At 35.5% G+C, this 22,999-nt stretch overlaps 1 protein-coding gene across 8 annotated transcripts in view; it reads right to left on the reverse strand.

Annotated features, from left to right (window-relative positions):
• Positions 1–880: 880 nt before the first annotated feature.
• Positions 881–22,999, reverse strand: part of PHF3 (PHD finger protein 3) — a 50,516-nt gene continuing 28,397 nt past the window's right edge. For 7 of the 8 annotated variants that reach the window (XM_059842663.1, XM_059842667.1, XM_059842666.1 and 4 more), the window contains 12 exons: positions 17,371–17,692; positions 16,157–16,334; positions 14,487–14,637; positions 14,204–14,360; positions 13,053–13,169; positions 10,989–11,120; positions 10,432–10,564; positions 9,740–9,932; positions 7,990–8,137; positions 6,807–6,896; positions 5,436–5,631; positions 881–4,262 (listed from right to left, as the gene is read on the reverse strand). In XM_059842663.1, the coding sequence (XP_059698646.1) occupies positions 2,089–4,262; positions 5,436–5,631; positions 6,807–6,896; positions 7,990–8,137; positions 9,740–9,932; positions 10,432–10,564; positions 10,989–11,120; positions 13,053–13,169; positions 14,204–14,360; positions 14,487–14,637; positions 16,157–16,334; positions 17,371–17,692 (3,991 nt within the window). In that variant the 3' untranslated portion in view covers positions 881–2,088. Of the gene's footprint in view, positions 4,263–5,435; positions 5,632–6,806; positions 6,897–7,989; positions 8,138–9,739; positions 9,933–10,431; positions 10,565–10,988; positions 11,121–13,052; positions 13,170–14,203; positions 14,361–14,486; positions 14,638–16,156; positions 16,335–17,370; positions 17,693–17,815; positions 21,332–22,999 lie in introns of those variants that run through there. The other variant, XM_059842668.1, reaches the window with a different exon arrangement.

Consider the following 22,999-nt stretch of genomic DNA (forward strand, 5'->3'; position numbering starts at 1 on the left):
TGTAGTAGCAGGATTTATTCCCATTACACTAACTCACATCCTAGGAACAAATCCTGGAGACTTTTGCTGTTTGTTAATTTAAACACTTAACAAAACTCTCCCTCAAGAGCTGCTTTACTGAGGCTCTCTTCAGGTTTTACATACACAAGGCAGGTGGCAAAGCACTCAGCAAACTTGAAAAATATTTACATATTCCTTTAAACAAATTATTTCTGATAGTTCTGGCAGAAAGCATTCCCATCCCTCCCATACAGGCAGTTGCAATTTTCACTGCTTCCAGTTTATTTTCAGAGCAGAGATAGATGCACATGTGAGAGGCAGATCAGCAGTGACCTTGGAGCAGACTACTTTTGAATGGATCAAAAGAAAATCTTCATATGCAGAGCTGTCAATTTAAAACTTACTCCAAAAATGAGAACAATGATTTGGTGCATTTCTGTGCCTACAGAACTCAGTGCAAATATTTAAACAACAAAATACATGTATATTACTACCAGATATATTCATGGAATTAATTTGGAAAAGACTAATTCTATTTTAAAGATGTTTGAATGTTGCTTTTAGCTACTGAGGATTTTTTTTAATTAGTCCTCTCAACGATGAGCTGAAGAAACATCACTTAATAAAAGTCCACCACCTCCTTTATTCAGTGCAAGATTTTTAATTTTAGCCAATTTGACCATGAAGCTACTTGCAAGGTATCTAAGCAAAAATTTACCTTAAAATATATTTGTAATTGAAACTAACAATTACGGTGTTGTTATACTGGGAAGACTTTTCTGGAAAGAAGAGGCTTTTCTACAGCAAAGTGCAAAATGCTCTGTCAGCAGCATAGTAAGGTTGTGTACTCAAAGTGGAAAAACAAAACACTGAAAACCAGAACAATAAACCTCAGTTTTTCTTTATATGGTGGAATATTTTTGTCATTTCTGACAGACTCAATAAGATGCCCAGTGTATTTTAAAAAGTATTAGAGTAGGTGATTTTGTTTTCACATTTGCATGTCGTTTGGCATGGGTGGGTGGTAGTCCAAAATTACCAAGTTACCAGAAGTCCCAAGGGTACAAACACTTTTGCCCTTCTCCCCCCTCTTTGTTCTCCAAAACTCAAAACAAACCGAGCTATGAAGTGTACAATAAATGTGGCATTCTGTGACTCAGCCTTCTATATTCATTTAGCCTACAGTTTCACAGCTATGAAATCAAACACACACAGTATGTGAGAAAGTTTTATCATTTTAGAATCAAAATATCCCTTAAAATATTTACATTTTACAGTAAAAAGGATAGCAAAACACAAAGTAATGTACAAGCTTAGGTATTCAAGTTTTTGAAGCATGGAAAATGGTGGGAAAAATGAATTTACTACTACAAATAATTTTCAAGAATTTAGGTTAGAAATGCTTTCTTATTAAAACAAGTGCAGTTTAAAGCAGTAACATTCGAGCAGCTCAGCCTTCCAATTTCTGGTCACAAACTGCTTCAGATGCTTAGGAAAAAATTGAACCATAATATAACGAAATATACTTGAGTTTTTATTGTACTACTGAATAATTTAAAAAAACCCCAAACTCTTCACACCACCAAGCATATTACATTTTGTTGTAACATGTGGATTCTGAGGCTTTGCTGCAGTCTTTAAAAACAGTGCAATTTAAAAACAAGGGTATTGTATGAAAACGACCTTTAAAATTATCAGGGCATCTTAAAACAGAAGAGAGCACAAATTACCAAAGGCAGCAACTATATTGCAGACTTGACTAAAGCCAACTTCCTCAGCTAAGAAAATTCCTAAGCCTTTATTGCATATTAATAAAAAGAAATCTTTAAAATTTTGAATATACAGCAATGTAAAATTTTTAAAATATTAAACTCCTACTTCTAGCGATAGTTGGTATAATGAAAAAAAGGATGAGTATTGGTACACTGAGTGGTACCAAAACACAGACTTGTTTCTGCAAAACACCAACACAGAATAAAAAACGATGGCACAATCCTAGCAGGCTCTCTTTTTTTTGTCATACAAAGTTTTACGACATTACTCTAACAGTTTATTTAAATAGGATTTTAAAAGACTGCCTGCATCTTTTTACCTTTTGCTTTTAGTTCTGTCACTGTGGTCCCTATGTCTCTCTCTGTTCTTTTCACTTTCTCGTTCTCTATGCTTGTCTTTGCTTTTCTCCCTCTCCTTATCTTTTTCATGAGCCTGTTCATCACTTTTAGTCTTCTCTGTCTTTTTTTCTGGATTTCTAGTCTCTCTGGGACTTTTTCCATCAGCAGCTCTGTCACTGTGTGGGGATCGAACTCTTTCTTTGTCTCTCTGTCCTTCCTCTCTACTCTTCCGCTCTCTCTCTTTTTCCTGATTTCTGTCTCTGCGCCTGTTTCTTTCAGAATCTTGCTCCCAGTATTTTTCATTGCTCCACTCTTTTTCATGTCTGTCTTTTTTTTGGTGATGGGTTTCATTGTAGAGTCTTTGTCGATCATTTTTTCCTCTACTGAATCCTCTCTCTAAATGCTGTTCTTCTCTGCCCCAAGGATCATTGTGGCGCCTTTCTGGTCTCCTATTGTCTTTACTCTGAAAAAAATTTTCTGGTCCCAAAAACCTTGATTGTTTGTGAGCCACTGGTAGCCCTTGTGCAATGGGTCCGGCATACTGTGGTGGCTGACCTGATAAATGAGCTACTGGTGGCCATGGCATCATTGGATTTTGAGGAAAACCAAAGCCAGGGGGAGGAAGAAGTGGAGGTGGTAAATGAGGAGGAAATCCAAACATAGGGTTGTTTTGTGGAGGGAAGTTATGAGGTGCAGGAGCCTGAAACTGAAATCCAGGTGGATTAGATTTAGAATGCTGAAAATTCTGCTGTGGAGGTCCAACAGATGGGAAGCTGCCACTTGCAATAGGGCTTGGGACTTTGGAAATAAATTCAGAACGAGAAGAGTTTTCAGTTTCAAAATGAGATGAAGCTGCGGCTGGTCCTCTTCTAAATGAGTTCACTGTTTCAATGTTTTGCATCAATCCATCTTCTTGTGAGTGTTTGGTATCTTCTGCTTGTGATGCAACTGTGTTATCTGCCTTAGCTGCAGCTGAACTGAACGGTGTCTCATTGGTTTGTGCCTCACTTTGATACAGGTTTAAGACCCCTTCTCCAGAAAGTTGTTTATTCTCTGGTTCTCCTTGATCATTTCCTGAAGCATTTTGTCGGTCTTCGTTTCTGCTAACATCTCCATCCTTGTTTTCTGAAATATTAGTCTGCTGGCTTCGTCCAGCTGCCTGTCGTGGGTCTCTTTTAAGATTAATAAATGGTGGTGATTTAGAGGTATTAGCAGTAGTACCTTCAGCAGAGCCTACATTAACATTGTTCTCACTGGGCTTTTTTCCTGAATTTGATGAGGAAGGAAAGCTGGAATTTGTGCTCCTTCTAACTTCCTGTGCAACACTATCCTTGTCTGGTATCTGTCGCTTTGGGTCATTTTCTTTACTTTCTTCAGTTTCCTTATTCTGTGCCTGAGCAGACAAATTTGCCAAAAATGCTTCTGTGGAGACATCTGGAGGTTTTCCCTTAAGACTCAGCCCTATCAAAGAACCAGCACTTCTTGCAGAACTTGAGGTCCCTACAGCTGCTGCATCCACACTTGCAGCAGCATTAGCGGATTCTTGAGGATCATCCAAACCAGTCTTTGCTTCACCAGCTTCAGCAGTTACATCAGCAACATCCATGGTTTCTTCTTTCAAGGTTGCCTGTTCATTTAATAATGGTATGTCTTCACTAGGACCTGCTTCTGACTTGCTGTGCTCATACACTTGCCCTGTCGTACCCAACAGGCTTTGAAGAATATCATCCACTGGCAGTGGTTTATTTGCTAGCTCCAGAGTAGAAGGCTGATTTTCCCATCCAACCAGGACTCCAGGAAGAAACCTGAGAGGCTTTGGTGGTTCATGTTTGGTACTTTCCACCATTGGTTCAATAACTGCTGGGGCATCGTCTGTATTAGACTGCTGTGGTTTATTTCTCTGCTTGTGGAGCACAGTTGTGAAGGAATTAAAAAAATTATTTTCCTCTTCTTCTTCTAGTGCCAAATCATGATGTGAGACTTCAGGTTTGCTTGGCTTGCTTTTCTTCTCTGGTGGCAAGCTACTCAAGGTACTTTCAGCAGCTTCATCTGCAAAACTACTGGTAACACTTGAAACAGCAGTAATCTGCCTCTTCATCTTCTGGCGAATTATCAATCCCAGTAATAAATTTGGTCGATGTATTTCAATCCCTGTACAAAATTGCAACAGCAATTTATCATCTCTTTGTATTTTGGCTAAGGCAATAATTTTAACAAAAATAACCCCCACATACTTACAATATACTATCAAAAGTATTAATCTTATGGCATTTGAATTTGTTCTGCTTGTCATGTTAAACATGTTTAACAATACTTAAAACAATAAAAATATGTATTTCCAGTATTAAAACTATGACTTCAAGCACTGCAACTTAAGATTGGTTCAAGTACACTATAACTTCCAAATAGAGAATATGAGACAGATAGGACATCTAATCTCATCAGAATCAGCATGGAAATTAAACATCAAGTTAGTCTAACCCAGCTACAACATGGTAACAGTGGTAGCAAAGTATAATAGGGAAAAAAAAAAAAAAAGTAAACAGAACACCTGCAAACAAAAAGCCTCCTCATTAATTTGTGTTAGACATACTTCTTCAAAGATTTACCAGGAGCAAATTACAGAAATGTTTCCCTCATTCCAGGAAAGGTACTGTGTTCAAGGCATACTATTACCCATCTCCTCACCATCTACTTTGTTCCATATAACGGTAAAAAAAAAAAAAAAAAAAAAGAGTGCTAGCTCATTCTCTCTTCATTTTGGCCCTGCCTATCTCAAAAAGAAAGATTATCCAGAAATTTTTATAACCAAGATAAACTGATGTAAAGTAACTTAGGTGTACACAGATAAACTGAGTGCCATTTCAAGACCTTTTCTTCCTTGCCCATCTATGTTTTAAACTTTCAATGTACTTTTTTTAAGGAACTTTGGAGTACTTGGGAAAAAAGATAAAAACAATTCAAATAATGAAAAATACTATTTTAAATTGAGAGTATAAATTTGGAACATATGCCTTCTACCATAGTCCACTTGCGTGACTCAGTTTGCTGACATTGAAACCTACAAAGCCTCCTGTGTTAGAGAAAGAAGGTAGCAGACATAAAACAAGGTTGTAAACACTAATCTTTTCATCTTTGAAGTATCACAATAATCTAGCAAGGGGAAATTAATATCTTTTCAAGGAAAGTAATATAATAATACTATGGTAAACTCATTCCATATTTGAATAAAACAGCATTTTAAAATTTTATTTCCTCCTCTGACTGCCAACTTCTTTAAGCAGCGTTATGATAATAAAATTCCAAATTCCAAGCTGTACTTACCAGGCCCATCAAAAGGCACAAGGTGATGAGGGACTTTATCTGAGGAACCTAAAGGGATGAGGTACAAATCTTTCACTTGCTTCATATTATTGGCTGCTACTCCGTAACGTTTTCTACTGCTGAAATAGGCAAACAGCAATGCATAGGAGATCTGATCTTCTTCAGTTACTGGGGTAAAGCGAACCACGCAGATCTCCTGTTTACAGAATGAGAGGGAAAAAGATGGTCAAGAATATTTTTCTGTGAAATGTTATTTGTTTACTGACTGCTCTTTATTTAAAAGAACGGTGCTGAGGAGAAAAAGCTATGCCAAAATGGCAGAGAACAGAAGAGACAGAAGGAGCAGAAACATGGCCAAAAATAATTCAGAACTAGATAAAACAAGTAGAAAGCATTTATATGAAAAAATTAATTGAAGTACATGACAAAAGAGCCAATATTTTAACAGCCAGCTAAATAACAAGTTTCAGGGAAGCTTGCCAGCTTCCAATAAATTATTCCACTCTCTACCCTTAACATTACTAGAAAGCTATGTTTTGTAGTCTGTTGTGTCCAAGATGTCCATTAATAATAGTGGAAGACCAGTATTCAGATCCCAGAATTATGCCCAAAGTCCAGCTCAGGAGCTGATGTTGTTTGAACAGCCTGGAAGATTGGACAGAAGAGCCTCTACAAAATTGAGGTGGCACCTAAGCAGGCTGAAATAACAGGCTGAACTTTGTCAATGTCAGCAAAGGCAAAATGCAAAATCTTGCACTTTAAGCTGGAGTAACCCCATGCACCAGGACTGGCTGGGGGACTGACTGGCTGGAAAACAGCTTGGCATAAAATGATGTGGGGATCCTGGTGGACAAGCCAGGACTGGTATATGAACTGGTGATGCATCCATGCCAAGGCCTATTCCAATCTGGGTGTCAGAATCAAAGCAGTCAGCACACCAAGGGAAATGGCTATTTCTTTCTATCCAGCACTTGTGAGACACCACCTGGAAAGGACTTTCAATTTTTGGGCTCCCCAGCAGAAGGACAACTGGCACACAGTGGCATAAAGCCAGCAAAGAGCCACTGAGATGGTTGTGCACAATGTAACACTACTGAAAATGAAAGGGTAACACTTGACAGGTGAAGTGGTATCCAAACATTTCTGACTGTTATGAAGACAGGTATTCTCAGACAGCAGTGACAGTTTAAGGCTAGGCAGGAAGAAAATAAATGCCAGCAGCTGTCACCCATCCCATTCAACATAACCATAAGATATTCCTAAAGTTCACATATTTTGCAAATGTTTCAAAGAGGAAAAAAAAACCCAAGGATCTTTAGGATGACTAAGATGCATATTAAACAGCAAGTCTTTACCAGATAAAATTCTTACCTTGGTCCCTGAAGCTTTGATTTTTTCTACATAATCCCAGACAGTGTGGGGAGATATCCTGCCACCTACTTGAATACTATCAGGTAAATCCTATGAGAAAGGACAACAGAAATGTGAATCCAAATAAATCTTGCACTATGTCTTTCATCCAGTATCTGTTTCATAAAATTCAAAGCATACTTAGTTCTTTTATTTCTTACATTGTAATTTAAAAATATCAGTAGAAGTTACAACAGAAGAAAAAAATTAAATTAAAATTAAATAGATTTTCAGTACAAAGCGATATGTAATAAATTAATTATCATTCAATACTGCTCATCTATGCATTGCCAAAACTATCCTTTCTGGTAACATTAACTGCAAACATAACTGTACTGTGCTCTGGGAACCTTCAAGCTATCCATCACATCATACCACAGTAAGAGCTCCACACCTATGTTCATAATAAACTTTCAGAATCTTCATCATGAGGGGAAAACATACCTACACATGTATGTACATAAAGATGTAAATTCTTGGACATTACTTAGTTCACTGTTCCCAAGGAAAATAAACAGAGTTTCAGAAAAAAATTGTTTTTGAAATAGAAGAGTAGAAGAGTTTTGAAAAATGTATCATACTCATATAACAATCCTTTAGTATTAAGGATTAGCGCATGACCTGCACTTCCCTGAAGATCTACAGCAAAGTAAAGACAATCTTATTAACAGAAGACCTAAAGCTGATGCATCCTGTGTACATGTCAAGAAGGAAAATTGTGCCTTATAAGCTCTCTGATCTCTATTTTGTAACATGAAGACAACTACTGTAAGCAGTTACATGCTTTTCCAGTCTCAGACACAGAAGAGAACATTACACAAACTTTTTTTCAGGGACAATTGAGTCACAATGCAAGGTTAGGACCAGAATTACCACCAGATGGGGAAAAAAAAAAAAAAGAAAAAAAAAAACTCCATTATGCAGGTTTCTGTTATAGATGGAAAGATGAACCAGAGGTTCCAGTAATGAATAATACTTGACTTACAAATATAGACCTTAGCCAATATCCTCCCACAAATACTTCATTCAGTACAATGATCATGCCTCACTGTCTTCAATCTTTATACTAATAACAGCATACAAGGTAAATAGGTTGGTAAAATTAATAAATGAATTGTTCATTCTTTTCAATAAATATAAATACCTCTGTTAAATACTCAAAGGAGCCAGAAACTGGGTAAGCCTTAATGACAAATTTTGCTACTGAAGGCATATTGATAAAGCCCTTCCAGATGAAATTCAGGCGTGCCAGAAACAGACTTTCACATTCCACAGTACCAGGCGTTTCTGACCTAAAAAAAGGACAAAAAAACCCCTCACTCAGTTTACAACGTGACATATCATGCAAGACAGTGTAAATCCTAATTTTTTTTTATCAGAGAAATGCAGAATTATCAAGAATTTTCTTTTTCAGTTAAGCATACTGAAGGGTCAACAAAAAAAGACAGGCAGACAACAATATTTCTTTTCTTCCAGTAGAATAGCTCTATGGTACAGGAACAGTCAGATGAGCAGCACATTAGTTCCCCAGTCAGTATTTTTTAAAAACAGAGGAGTTGCTTAGTCTGAGAATTATCAAATGCTATATTGAAGAGGACACAAACACATACAGGTGCTAAAGAGCCAGAGAGATGCTCCCCTGCCACAGGTAAAAGACGACAACACACACTGCTTGCTGGCCTATACTGCTTTCCTAACTCCTACATTTTGTGCCACCACTGTGTGTCCACCATCTGAATGCCTGTGTCACCCTACTCTCTCCTTGTACCACAAGCTGGCTCCTCATGTCTTCTCATCTGTGCATCACTTCCACACGCTCTGTGTCTCCTCCTAATTCCACCTGTAAAAAACTGGTTTTCCTGCCTTTGAAAAAAAGCCTCAGTTTTGTGAACAAAGTAGCTGAAAAAATTAATAGATTTTAGATAGAATAATAAATAATTAGATAGAATAATAAATAATTTCACAGGAGAGTGTGTCTCAACCTGAGATTTTCCTTATGAAAAAGACTACACATTTCAACATTTCCCAACATGCTGCTATCAAAATATTCTAGGTATACTATTAGCAGTTTTAAGCTGCCCAGTAGTACCAGATGTTGTGCTGTTACAGTAACACTGTAACCAATATTTATGTCTGTTTACACTGGATATTACCTTGAACTTGTTGTAAGCTATTCAAAAAACAAAGTTCACTATCCTTGGTAAAAGATCACACTGTCCTGATAAAGGCAAAATTTCAACATGAACTCTGGTCAATTCTAAATAATTGGGAATGGATGTTTTTCTTGCACCAGAAAGAAACAGCCTCATAAACTGCAATTTCCTTTTTAGTGAGTAGCAAAGTGTGGAAGAAAATGAAGACAGCTGACAGCAAACACAGCAAAGCATCAAACAAGCTGCTGTTACCTGCCATTTCTAGAACAGCACTACTTTGGAATTTGAAGCTAGCCTGATTTATCAGTGTAAGTGCTCTGTTTAGAGCAATATCAAATTCCCTGAATTTTGATATACACATATATGAAAACACACTTATTTAAATGCAGCACTATATATACACTACATGCCTTAACAGCAAAAGACAATATGAAATTTATATCGGGGTTTTTTGTAATATGAAATCTTTTTAAACCTTGCTGCACCAGAACACATTGGCTTTTCGGGAAAAGTAAACTGTGTGGTAATTAGAAGTTTGCAATCACAACAATATATGTAGTATTATGTATATAAATGAACAGCATTTACTCCAGCAGAGAACTCCATTCTAAAAAGGTGTATGACTTCAAGTACCCAAATAGATTAATGAAACACCATTAAAAAAGTAGCTTTAGACATAATAGCTTAACAAGATTAATAATATCGTTCATTTAAAAATACTGTTTCTACAGCTTATATTACTTTGGGAGAAGTGTAAATGACTTTGATGAGTCTTGCTTATCATCATCCAGTAATTCTGAAGCTAAAATACTTGACGTGGAGGAGAGTGCATCCGCAATGCTCTCTGCTTCGTTGTCGGACTGCTTCCGTGCAACCCCAACAGACACCTTCACCTTCTTCCCTGACAGATCATCAGTAGGTGGTGCCATTCGGCCTGCAGAAAAGGAAGCACAAGGGGTTTCACTTTTTAGTAAGGAAACAAAAAGAGGACTTCCTCTGAACTTCCTCTGAACACAAGGAAGACACACCAAAACCAGTACATATTGCCAGTGAAGTGGGATAGGATACATATTTTACACATATTTATACCCTGTATAAGTTATTACATTGTATGTGTTTATACAGTACTTAACATAATTTTGTCACTGCAATGGCATAGGATAAAGAAATGAGGAATCAACAGTAGTATGTACATCCACATAAGGATTGTACTCTCTGAAGCTGTTTTTTTAAAAGAAGACAAGTTTATGCCAATAGACTATCCTTTTAATAGTCTCTCTTGTAAATGATGAAGTAAAACATTCCTTCCACAACTTCGTTATCAAACTAAGTAAAAACCCACATTTTTTTAAATTCTTGAGGTTATATTGAGATTTATGACTGAAAATTATAGAAGTGCCATCTATTTATTTTTATGTGCTTTCTCAAATTACCTATGCAGATTTTGCAGTTTAGATCAAAGAGATGATTTTTATGTTGACTTGTGGTGTCCGGAGATGCAGATTCATTTATTTCTTTATCCTTTTCAGCTTCTTCTGACTTCTCAAACAACTTCGTATTAGGTTCCTAAGAAAAGTCAAACACATTTCAGTTAGGTTTTTTTAATCCCTCTGTTAATATTCCTAATATTGTTTAAAAGTTTTATGGTGTTTTCCTCCCTTTAGACAAAAAGCTCTTCCTTCAGCTGCACAGCCTAAAATTCTATCAAAAAAACCTTCAAATTCATTACAATACTAACTGGTATTCTCAAATATATTCAGGTACCATTTAAAATATTTTCTAATTTCTACTACTGCCAGAATTCATGATACAGTCACATACAACATAGAAGAAAAGAAACCAACAAAATCACCAGGCCAAGAAGTCAGTAAAGATAAAAGAAAAACTAACAGATAATTATAGACTTGAACAACAGAATCATAAACAAAACACCTCACAACCACATTGCTTATGAACTAAACACACTGTAGTGCCATGCTTTCTTTTCTACCTGAATTTCCATTACTTCTTCTTGTTCTTTCATTGGCGTCTCACTTTCAATTTCTATTTCTCCTTTGTGAGTAATTTTTGTGATAGGTCTTCTTTCAACCTCCCTCTGCTCTTTCTCAATCATTTCAATTGTCTGTGAAAACAAGTAGTTATGAGTAATTATTCCCATACAGTAAAATTTGGAAATTCAGAACTATAAGAGCTAACAGTATTGCAATTAGGGAACCCTCTAAGAAGAAAAGTAATACATTCTTATTTTGCAAGTGTCAAGTAGTGTCATAAAGCAAACATGGAAGCAGCAAGCATGGAAGAGCTAAAGAAAAAAAATACATCCATTATTTCCCCATAATAACAGGGACAATGTAGGATATAAATATATGCAAATTTGTGTTATTTTTCAACATTTTGTTTTTTAGTACATAAACCTAATGCTTCACCTCAAGAAAAAACTTTAAGGTATTTTTAGAAGTAATGGAGATGCTAACTTGAATAGCACTGCTGCTTTGCTTTCTTGCAATAAAATAAAATAAAAAACATTATTTGTAATATTTCCTCTTAAAGCACATTTCCATTTCTTACACCAAGAAGAGGTTGTTTTGGCTGTGCAAATATCTCAAGTCTAATTTACTTAGGAAACAAGAATTCTATGATTGCTTTATCTGTCTGAAAAATACCAACATACTTATGAATATCCTGGGGAAATAAAAAAAATAAATTATTAATAGCAGTCTCAATGCCTTGCTTAAATAGTAACATGAAAAATACAGTCAAGTGTATTTGTTTTACATGTTTTACATGTTTCCAGAAATTTTGAAGCATTTCTCTGAAATAATTAGGACGCTTCAGCAATTTCTTGAACAGCATACACTTTTTTGGGGAAGATATCTCTCATAGCAGTGGAATTTTATTTTGCATGGTCTGTATTCAGAATTTCACTGATGCCAATAAAAATAAATGTAAAAAAGTTCCACTACAAAAGATGGGCTTTGGATAGGTACAGAATACACAAACTTCTCATTCTTTCTAGGCCCTTGAAACAAGATAATCAGCAAGTGTTTTTGAACAGAAAGTAGCAAAAAGTTATCATGATTCATAAACAGGTCTAGCCCCGATGTGCAATGACAAGGAAAAACCATAGGAATAACTACTACTGCAAAGCACACTGCAGTCTCTAAAACAGCATCCCACTCTACTAAATTAGTTATTACCAAACATTCATTCTGAGCACACAGATGAATTTACACTACCCAAACATTGTGCTTTTAGATTTTATGATGTGGAATATAAATACCAAAGATCCTGTCAACATAAATCCACATTTTGTAAACTAGAAAAACTTTAATGGCCATTTCTAAGCAGCTGCAGTTATCGTCAGACTAAATGCCCAATAAATGGAGCAATGTCTAACAAAAAGGAATTTTCTATAAAAATACAGATCCTCTTATTCCTGTTTCTCCTTCTAAACTCTCAGCATAGTACACAGAGAGACGTTCTGCTTTGAGAAGTCATGCCTAAACTAACCTAGTAAACTTCCTACACTTTCTTGGGTTTCTTTTGCTGCCTGGTTTCTTTTTGTTCGTTTGTTGTCCCTTTAGGCTGCTTTTCCAACTGGCAGATCAGGTTTTCAGCTCTGGATTTTCTTCTTGGGGACTCAACGCCTCAGCAGTAAGTTAGAAACAACACCAGTTTGCTCTGGTTTGGTTTGTCCAATATCTGTTTCTCCCTCTTTAAGAAACTGGTGTTTATAAAGCTCCAGCAACAGCTTTAAAATCATGTGGAAAATAAGGACAAAGAAGCCTTCTGTGAGACAGAAAGAAGAAAAAGCCAGCAGCAACAAAGTTGCAAGGCAAAGGAAAGTGCATGGTTTCCTCCCCTCAGAAACTGACTACACTCCTTTCACTTTGGTCCTACCAACATCTTTGGGTTTTGAGTACTAAATTAATTACAGAGATCCTCCTGCTTGGTTGCAACATCAATTCTGCTCTTTCTGCATACATTTAACCTGCAAACAGAAGTTACACATGCTTAGGCTGTCAAATAAACAACATAAGTTGACAAATCTCACATGTCTGTTTTCTCTCTGTCTCCAAGCAGCCAGCTCTTTGGAAGCCAGTTCTTCTGGGCTCATTTTTATTAGATGATCTGGAGTAACCTCTCCTTTCAGTACTTTCTTAAATAATATCTAGAAGAAAGAAGAAAAGTAACTGTTGCTATCAAGACAAAAATAGCCCACAGCAGGAAATAAATCAGAGAAGTAACATACACCATGCTCTGTACAGCTAAATGGAATGTGTGGGTTTGTAATTACCTCCACTCCAGGAAGCAGTACTAGATTTTATAACATAAAAAGCTTAATTCCAAAGCTCCATTTATTCTACATAACAATGTATCTACACATACCCTTAATGATTAAACATATAATTAACTGTTTCAAAGGAGAAAGAGTCTATGCCCACTGCAGCAGTAACTCAGACAGTTCACTGTTTTTGTTTTTAAAAGTGCAAATCCTCTGCATTACACATCAAAGAGAAGAAGCTATCAAAGAGGATATCTATGCTTCTTGCCTAAATGAAGTCCAGGGTAAAAAAATGACAACCAACTACTTTAGCAGTATGAGCAAAGAGAAAACAGAAGTTAACTGTTAGATAAAAGTTAAGATAGAAGTTCTTACAATTGGCTCACTGTAATGGCAAAATACTATAAACAAAGTGACTTGATCAGAATAACTGATAAAGCACAAAAGACAGAAGCTGAGGAGGTATGATGTTAAATAATGGGCTCACAGAAAGCAGAATAGAGATTGAAGACCAAGCTTGAGAAATCTGGGTATTAAAAGGCAGAGTGAGGAGATCCTGGACATAAAAATAGTAGGTATAGTAAACAGCAAAGAATTATGGGGGGAGACAGGAATATCTAAATAATGTATCAGTGGTAAAAAGAAACACAGACTAGGCAAGCTATATCTACTACAGTTTGAAACCAAACAAAAAACCTGTACACTGGGAGCAAGGAGTTGGAGAATTGACAATGGAGAAAAAGACAGAGGACACTCAGAGCCCAAGGAACAAACAACATCAAAAACCAAGGAAACCCAAAAAAACCCCCAAAGCAGTTAAACTGCAGGAGGATTGATAATGTTTCTAGATTGAAGATGGCTCCTTTAATCTACAGCAAATCAAGGATTTCTGCAAAGGAAAACAGACAAATCACACATACATTATTTTTAGGATCTTTCAGATTGAACATTAAACTTCTGTATTTGTTCTTATACTTCGCATCAGTGTCTCGAAAAAAAGAAAACAGCTCTCTTTCAATCCTTGTGGCAACTTTTGCTGCTCTCTCCTCAGGAATCTTTAAACTGGAATCTGTCAATCTATAAGAGAACACAATGGCAAAAATTACAAAATACATCCAAATAGTTAACAGTTTTTTCTTTGCCTTCCAAAGAAAAATATTTATAAATACAAATTAATAATTTCATTTCTTAATATATCTTTACCTTTTCATAAGAATTTCCTTAAGAGACTGTTTAACGCTTTGTCTTATCTGATCAGCAGAAGGCTTGGAAGCTGGCACAGCTGGCAGGTGTGTTGCACTAATGGATCCTTTCTCATTTTTCTTTTTCTTAATTTCTTGTTTCTCATGCACACCTACCAAAACACAGTTAAAAATTGTAAAATACGCAAGTAGGCTTATTTGGAAACCTTTGCTGCTGATGGAATTATTTTAATGATTTTTAATTTTTAAACTGCTAAGAATTGATCCTCCAGAAGAAGGACCGGACCCCCTAGGATGGATGGTTTGAGTTTGGTTGGGTTTTTTTTCTTCTTTGGTTTGGATTTTATGTTACTTAGATTAATCCAGAACAAAAACTTCCTTAGCAGAAACAGGGGGTTTGCCCTTTGATTTGCAGCATTTTCATCTACACCAAACTAAGATGACCAGTGCCCATTAGCTTGATCTTAAGTATGATTTTTGACTCTAAATTTTGGTAACAGCATAGATTCATTTTTCAATGAATAAACTAAGAAATAATATACTATGAAGCACATATAAGCAAAATAAGCTTTACTTTAAAATACCATTTTTCATTAAACTTTTCTGCATCTGTTAGCCATTAAAATTATTTGAACTATAATAATCTCATCTTCTGATTCAGACAACACTCAAGGTCATTATAAGGTTTGTGTAATAAATAATTCAAATAATGGATAAGTCTAATCAAACTAAAACCATTACAGAAAAATTACTAATTTTCAGAGAGTCAACTGAAAGCTCATTTGTGTCAGCATGTGAACATGTCACTAATTTTGAGCAGCACGCTTCAATTTAGGGAAGAAATGGGAACTAAGTAATATTTTTTTTCATTTTATAGTCAGAAAAAAAAGAACAAATTGAAGACTGATAAAGATTTCTAGAATGCATCAGCACTGGCAAATGACCAGAAGAGCTAAGTTATGTATTTTTAGACAAAAATTAAAAGTCTCAGAGTAAAGACACAGCTCTCACACAAAATCCCACTAGCTTTGCTGCTGAGATTTCAGTCCCAAATAACAACAACTTCATATTATAATGACCGTAGAAGAAAAATGCTTCCTGGAAGGGAGCTGGGGGGAGGACAAAGGTTGTTGGGAGGGTAAATATGTCCCTTCAACCTTTCAAATGAAGTTTTGATGAAAATCTGATGACTCAGCAAGTAATACAATGTTCCTCTCTGAAATGAGTTGACAAAATTGCCAATTTGTTAATTATTATCAAAAGACATCAGTAAGTCAAAATATAACGTATACAACAATTAAACCAGTTTTATGTATACAAAGAATTTAATACTATTTTATGAAAGAGTATTTCAAAGTCTCATACAATGTTGAATAAAGTTTAATACAGAGAGGTCCATGTACTTTTTCAACCACTTTTGATTATGTGAGCATCCTCTACTATTGAAACAGGAAACATACATCTACCTGGGACACATCTACCTACTAAATAAAACTGAAAAAGATATGAGAAATAAAGATCATAAATATTATGGAAACAAGCAGCTCTTCAGATCATCATCACGTCCACTATGAACACAATTTGAAAAACGGATGCTATAAAGAAAGGTATCATCCTTCACTGCACACAGATGTGAATTGCAGCATGGAGGACATCCCCAAACCTTGGTACCTGATTTTGTGGACCTTTCCGTTGTACTAAGGGATTCTTTACTTATTTTTTCATTTTTATCTTCAGGGGACCGCCGAGGAATTGCAGTAGTTTGTGATCCCTTCCGAGCAGAAACATGCTGCCCTTTCTTAGTATCTGAGTCTCTGGACTCTGGTAAATTTTTCCCATCCCCAGATTCCTGAAAGAAACATTTACACATGTTAGCATGCTACTGAATGCTACAATCAACCTCTACATAATTACAACACATTTTTCCCATTTTTTCCTTTTTACACTGTACAATGTATCCCCTGGATGTACGTGTCACCATATAATTTTCTAAAGAATTACTGAACAATATCTCAAATTACTGCCAAGCATTACTTAACATTCTCTTTTAAATATTGGCTCAAGATACAGCACAGACAATTTGCATTTAAGGTCTTTGTTGAGAACCTTTAAGTTTGCAGTTATTTTAAAAAGTCAGGGATACTGATGAACATCCCCTAACCAGTTTTAGCCACAAAGGTCACTGATGCTTAGAAGGCGTATGTAAAGTAAAATTAAAAAGAACAGTTTACATTCCAGAATTTCAACACTACTTCTCAGAAATAAGACAGGCTTACTGATGATTATGTTATAATGAATATGACATTACATACTAACAAACTGAAGAACTGTCTCAATAATCTTTGTAAATTATCCTTTGGTTAGTAAAATTAGACATAAAAAGTAGAAAAACCCCAATCAAAGCTCTAGGCATTCCTTTCTACATACAATCTGAAATAAAAAAAATCAAAACTAAAATACTGTGGGTTGTATTGTTTCCTATTGTTTATCTGCACCTTGTAAACATAGCAAATTGACAGATGTCCTATAATACATTTAGAAATCTGGAAGAAAAATGCACTAGGTTCTTCATCATTTCTTTGTACACCTGTATATAGGGGTTTATATACACATACAGGAGTAGGACTTCAATGATATTTATGTGTCCCTTCCAACTCAGGATGTCATGTTGCACATGACATGAACATATCCCTGCTCAATATAAAAAGAGTTTAGCAATACCCTCTTGAAAGAGTCAAGACACTTAGAAAATGATGTAACTTTGCAAATATTTTAAACTAGATTCACAAAGATGTCTGAAACATGGTCTATTAACTGGTAATAGCACAGGCAGAAACCTTCTAACCCCAGTAATAAAGAGAATTAAAACATTAAATAAGACTCACTCGTCGGAAGATTTTGACTTTGTGCTTCCCAGTGTCCTCCACTTGCTTCGTTTTTTCAGTTGTATTTAGATTACAAGAAGGTGTTTGCTTTGACACCCCCAGTTTTTCACACTCAACTGCTTTTTCTTCTTTATGTTCAAGTTTCACTTGAGTATCTGGTACATTTTGATCAAAACACTCCATTTTTTTGTCTTCTTCAGCACAGCATTTCACACACACATACTCTTTATCTTCTTCACCCATCTGCTGTGCTTGAGAAAGGCTCAATCCAACACAATCACCATGAAACCAATCATCACATCTACCACAACCGACCATAAACCTGAAAACAAAGTAAGATATAAGTCAGTGAAAACTGTGAAAGAAGACTATGAAAAGAAGATACAGCACCTTCAGCAGAATATATCATAATTGCTTTGATCTGTGCATCTCAATTTTTTCTTACCTAGTAAGTGATTTTCTTGGGTGCTTTACATCCATCTCCAGCCTTACGACATGGTATGATCTTCCCAAGAGGTAGTTTTTTGGCCTTTTTACAGTAGTCCAAGAGACTATCGAACCTGTGTTTGTGTAAATTGCTTCCAAATCCTACCAAGCTTCTTTTTAACATTCATAAGAACATTGATTACTATCAATGTTCTTATGAATGTTAAAAAACAAAACCAAAAATCCAGCAATTCTCTGAAACACTAAATTTGTTTGAAAATACTTGACAATTTTATTGCAAGATATTATCCTTGATATGATTGTCATCGATCATCAAAAACACAAGCAGCTGCAATCTTCCACAGCAGTATGAGGTCTTTAAATGTTTTGACAAACACAATGGGTATATCAACCTACTCTAAATTAGCATTTTACATCTCATTCCTTAGATGATTACTACTAAATTATTTCTACAAAGTTGCTTTTCATTCTCTTTACTGGTGAATATGGGGCGAGGAGTTTGGCTTCCAAAACCACCTGTCCAGCTTGCAGTGACAGTTTTCTTTTAAACATGGTACTCACTTTTGCACTACTCAGCCATTTTATTCAGAGCTGAGTTATTTAAAGAATGCTTCAAACTTCAAAATGACTATTGTTTAAAGGACACCCTTTAACTCACAACTCCCTTAATTGCATTATTTTAAAAGCAGAATCAACTTTAGATACAGATAGTACTTTCAAAGCATTGTAAAGATCACCTGGTCTAAAATAAAAGCATAATTTCTACTATTCTGTGGAAGCATTTTGAAAACTTCATCAGGTATCACAAACACCTAATTGCACTGATAGGTACAATTTCCAGTTCAAGTATTTGGGAATGACGTGGAATTTCAAAGTTTCACAGGCTAAAAACCAACTACTTCAGGAGACTTATGTGGTAGGAATTATTTTTTACAAATAATGAACCTAGCACCAAGCAACAGCTTTCAAATGATGTAGGAAGATCTCTTGCAATGTCCATTTACATTCTCTTTCCCTTTTCATATTTTTGATGGGGCGGGGGGATTGCATGTTGGTTTTTGTGTGTGTTTTTGTTCGTTTGTTGGGATTTTTCTGTTCAGTTTTTATTTCTTCTTTTAATTTTGTTTTATACTTACATAAACTATATTCAAAATACATACTTTAACATATAGTCCGGATGAAGAAAATCCAGAAAGATTGTAAGTGTATTAAAAAAAGTAGAAGTTCTTTGGTAACACTAAAAAGTTATTTACTGAATTCCTAGATTTTGAATTTCACAGAAGACAGATCTGATTTAAAAAGTAATTAATGAAAACCTGGTCGTTTCTGCAACATATTCAAGAGCTAAATACGCTGACCTGCAAACCCTATTTCTTTAACCTAATACTTTATAGATCTCTTTCACAAGGTGATTCTAAGCAAAATGACATAACGTAAGTATGTCCCCCCCTCAGGCTAGGATCTGCTATCTGCTGACTTACCTACTTGGTGGAACCATATAAACATTACAGGATGTGCTTAGAGCAACTCTCATTCTCCAGAACTGTAAATCAATGTTCCAGGTAGCTTGATGCAGGTATTGTATTCAAAAACTACTGTTACCTCAGAGATGAATGCTCTTATTAACAGCAGACATTTGAAACGAAAGAAGAAATAACTGTATGTTCTGTCCCTCCCTACTCAAAATATGTTAGGATTACATTCTGCTGAAGAAAATATTATTTTGATGCAAAATGAGTCTGAGAAGTTTTAGAGGTCCATCAGATTGAGAAAAAGTCCATGATGATGTTTGCTAGATTTGAAGCAACTGTTTTTTAAGCTAGTTTGGGAAGAAAAATATTTTCTCATTTTGAATTTTCTTTTTCTGAGCTGCAAGTACATTAATAGTATTACTAGTCACTAGCAAACAGTATCTGCCCATCTACTTCATAATTTTAATTAGAAAGGCAGAGGCTCCTTCATGTTTTGTCAGTATCTCAATCTTTTCAGATTCATGTTCTAGCAAATTGCAAAAACAAGAAAGGTAATGTTAGGGCACAATTACTTCTGACGGTCTCAGCAGAGTAATACCACAGCATTTATAAACACAACAGAAAAACAAGAAAGAAGTGACAGGACTGCTACACAAAGCTCACTGCTCCTTTCTGAGAGCCTGGAGCCAAAAATGCACAGGCAGGAAATATAAGGTGAGTGCCTATTTCATAACTGCAAGGATTCACAGTGGGTGCTTTACACAGAACACATCTTGTACCAGTGCAATAAAATACTAGTAAAGCTCTGGGAACAATGAAACTGGTTACAAAAATTCCCCATGTGGGATTTTCTGCAAGAGCTGAAATAAAGTTAAACCACACAGACAAAGCATCATGCTTAAAGGGTGTTTTGGTGTCCTAAGGAATTAATGCCTGTGGTTCAAAAATAAAAGGAAACCAAGAATACACCATCATGAAGCCACAACTGCTATTAACTGAATTTTTATTAAAATATATGTAATTTTTTTCCTCAGTTTGTAAATTCATGCATTGGAGACCAATTTGTTATATGAGCAAGATGGATTGCAGCATTAAGTAACCGAAACAAACTTTTGATTTGTATTTAGAAAACGGGTATTTGCTGAAGAGATTAAACTAAAATACACAAGATGCTGCACACCTTTAACTTTAAATTGACAGCACACGTCATTTTTCAGCTTAGCTCACATATTAAGGGGGGTAATAGAGATGGTGTGTAAGTAAGGCACCAGGATAGGTATCCAGTATTAAATCTTTATTTTCAGGTCTATCAAATAAATAATAAAAATTTTAAAAGTCAAAAAACCCTACAATAAATTCAGCTCAGAAAAGATCATTCTTCCCTAAGACTACACACCAAGAGAGAGGTCATTCAAGCGAACTACTGAAGATGGAAGATTCATTTGGCTTCATTCCAGTCTTCACAACAAGGTTTCAGTTACACTGTATTTTAACACACACAACAAAACTTCAAAATTCAGGATTCATAAACCAAAACTACAAATAGAATCAGGAAACATCCATGATGCCTGTTCTATACAACACAATGCATTGTTTACAATTGTTTTGCTTAAACCTAGTTATACAAAATGGTAATAAAAATACTGGTGCTGCCTGCCTAAAAAATTCACTATTTCTATTAATTGGGGCTTTTTTTTTCCACACTAGTCAAATGCAAGACTGCATCTTTTGAGGCTGGGAGAGAACAAACTGATTTTGATACCAGTAATGTGTATAATACTTTTTACCATAAGGCCACTTCTACATCTCTGCCTGTTTCTCTCATCTACGCACAAAACAACTATGATTTGAAGCAATTATAATTAGATAATAGGAAATGTTCAAACTAAATAGAGGAGTCAAGAAAAATTGAAGCCTGGTTTGAAGGCTCAAAGATGTCCTTTTGCACAGTTGTTATTTTTGACTGAAGTGGTTCTGGTATCTTGGACTAGTAAAACATCAAAGTTTCTGACTGCAGATTGCTTCAAATCTGAAGTGCAGGACTTTTACCCATGTTGTAAGGCTGGACTGGAAGATGTAAAGCTGAAAGAGAAAGAAAAGTATATTTTAAAAAATTAAATCATGCCACATTCAATGAAAGACTTGCTTTCATTTGACTTTAATATAAAAATCCTTTTTTTGGAAGAAAAAATTTTAAAAAAACTGACAGGTGACAGCACACAGTACTATAGCTCACTGGGACTTCTGCAGAGAGTATGCTACAGTTTCATTCCTTTAAAGAATCCCCTTGATAGTCCACATGTCAGCATGAAAAGAAACACCTTAAAATCAGAAAGTAACAGATGAAACATAAAAAGAGACAGAATAATTTATGCAAACCTGCCACAATCTCTCTTATGATCAGAATACTTCCTCTGGTGTGTTATTTGTAATAAATTAAATTCATTTCTTAGATGAAAAACTCAGGACAATTTATTTTCTAAATATATGGTCCATGTTTTAAAATTACCTTCATATATTCAAGTTATGTAACAGCAGCAAGTTTCCAGAGAAAATCATTACTGTAAAATGGGCAGAAACCACCTTACTCATAAAACAGCTTTTCATTGTAAAGCTATACTTGAGTAAATCAAAATAAAAATCAGGAGCTGTCAAGAGTTATTCATCAGTGTGGGACAGTAATCAGCATTTTAAGATTAATTAATATTGCATTGCCAAAGAAAATCATTTCATTTCAAAACAACTGCTTCTCTTTAATCCTTCATGTTTGTGGTACATAGCAATTGGGAAAAAACCACCACAACAGGACTCAAATCTTAACAAAAAAAACCTCAAAAAAACCAAAAAACCCAAACTAAACTATTCAAAAGAACACCCTAGCCCCAAACTCACCCAAGAGGAGTATACCCACTGTTCACTTTTTAAGGACTTCAGTATTTAAAGCAAGTCCCCCATCTGCACTTCGTCCCTTAATGGCACTGTTCACCAATCTTCTACAGATCTGTTGTAAGCTTGCATTAACATTTCAACTGTTTCTCTGCTGCACCGATGCTACAGACCGGCCAATGTTAAAGCAGGGACAAGACATTCATTGCATGGCAGCTTTAGCAGAGTGTATGTTCCACATCAGTGAAGTAGCATGGCTTGATACAAAGCTCAAATGAAATATAGTCTGTCAAAAAAAAAATCTGCACTACCTTGTAAGCACACAGAGACACGAGCAGTTCCACCTGCTTCCTTTTTGACAAAGTCTAACACAAGTGATGTGATTTTTCAAGTACTGATCTAGAAAAAACCCATAAACCTATCTCAATCACTAGCATCAGATCTCTTTACAGAATTCTTTATGAAATTTGCAGCACACAAAAAAGAAACTGCAAACTTATTGCCTAAGTACTAAATTTCAATTACCCATCTTTTATGCCCGATGTTTCTCCTCTTTCTTAAAGGCATAATTTTCTTTGCTATTTATAGTACAGGAACCCCCTCCAAATAGGAAGTGGCAGAAAGATAAACAACCCTGTGCTTTTTGAATTAAAGATGAACTCATGAAACATGCCAAACAGCAAAGCCAAAACCACTAAATTTCTCCAAAATCCGGAAAATAAAAGAGTATGTTTCCTAATATTAATTACAAACCTGCACAAAAAAATTATGCATATATAAACACACATATATACATATTATATATAATCATTAAGGGAAGCTCC

Source organism: Haemorhous mexicanus, chromosome 3 (assembly GCF_027477595.1).
Source record: "Haemorhous mexicanus isolate bHaeMex1 chromosome 3, bHaeMex1.pri, whole genome shotgun sequence".
Lineage (NCBI taxonomy): Eukaryota > Metazoa > Chordata > Aves > Passeriformes > Fringillidae > Haemorhous > Haemorhous mexicanus.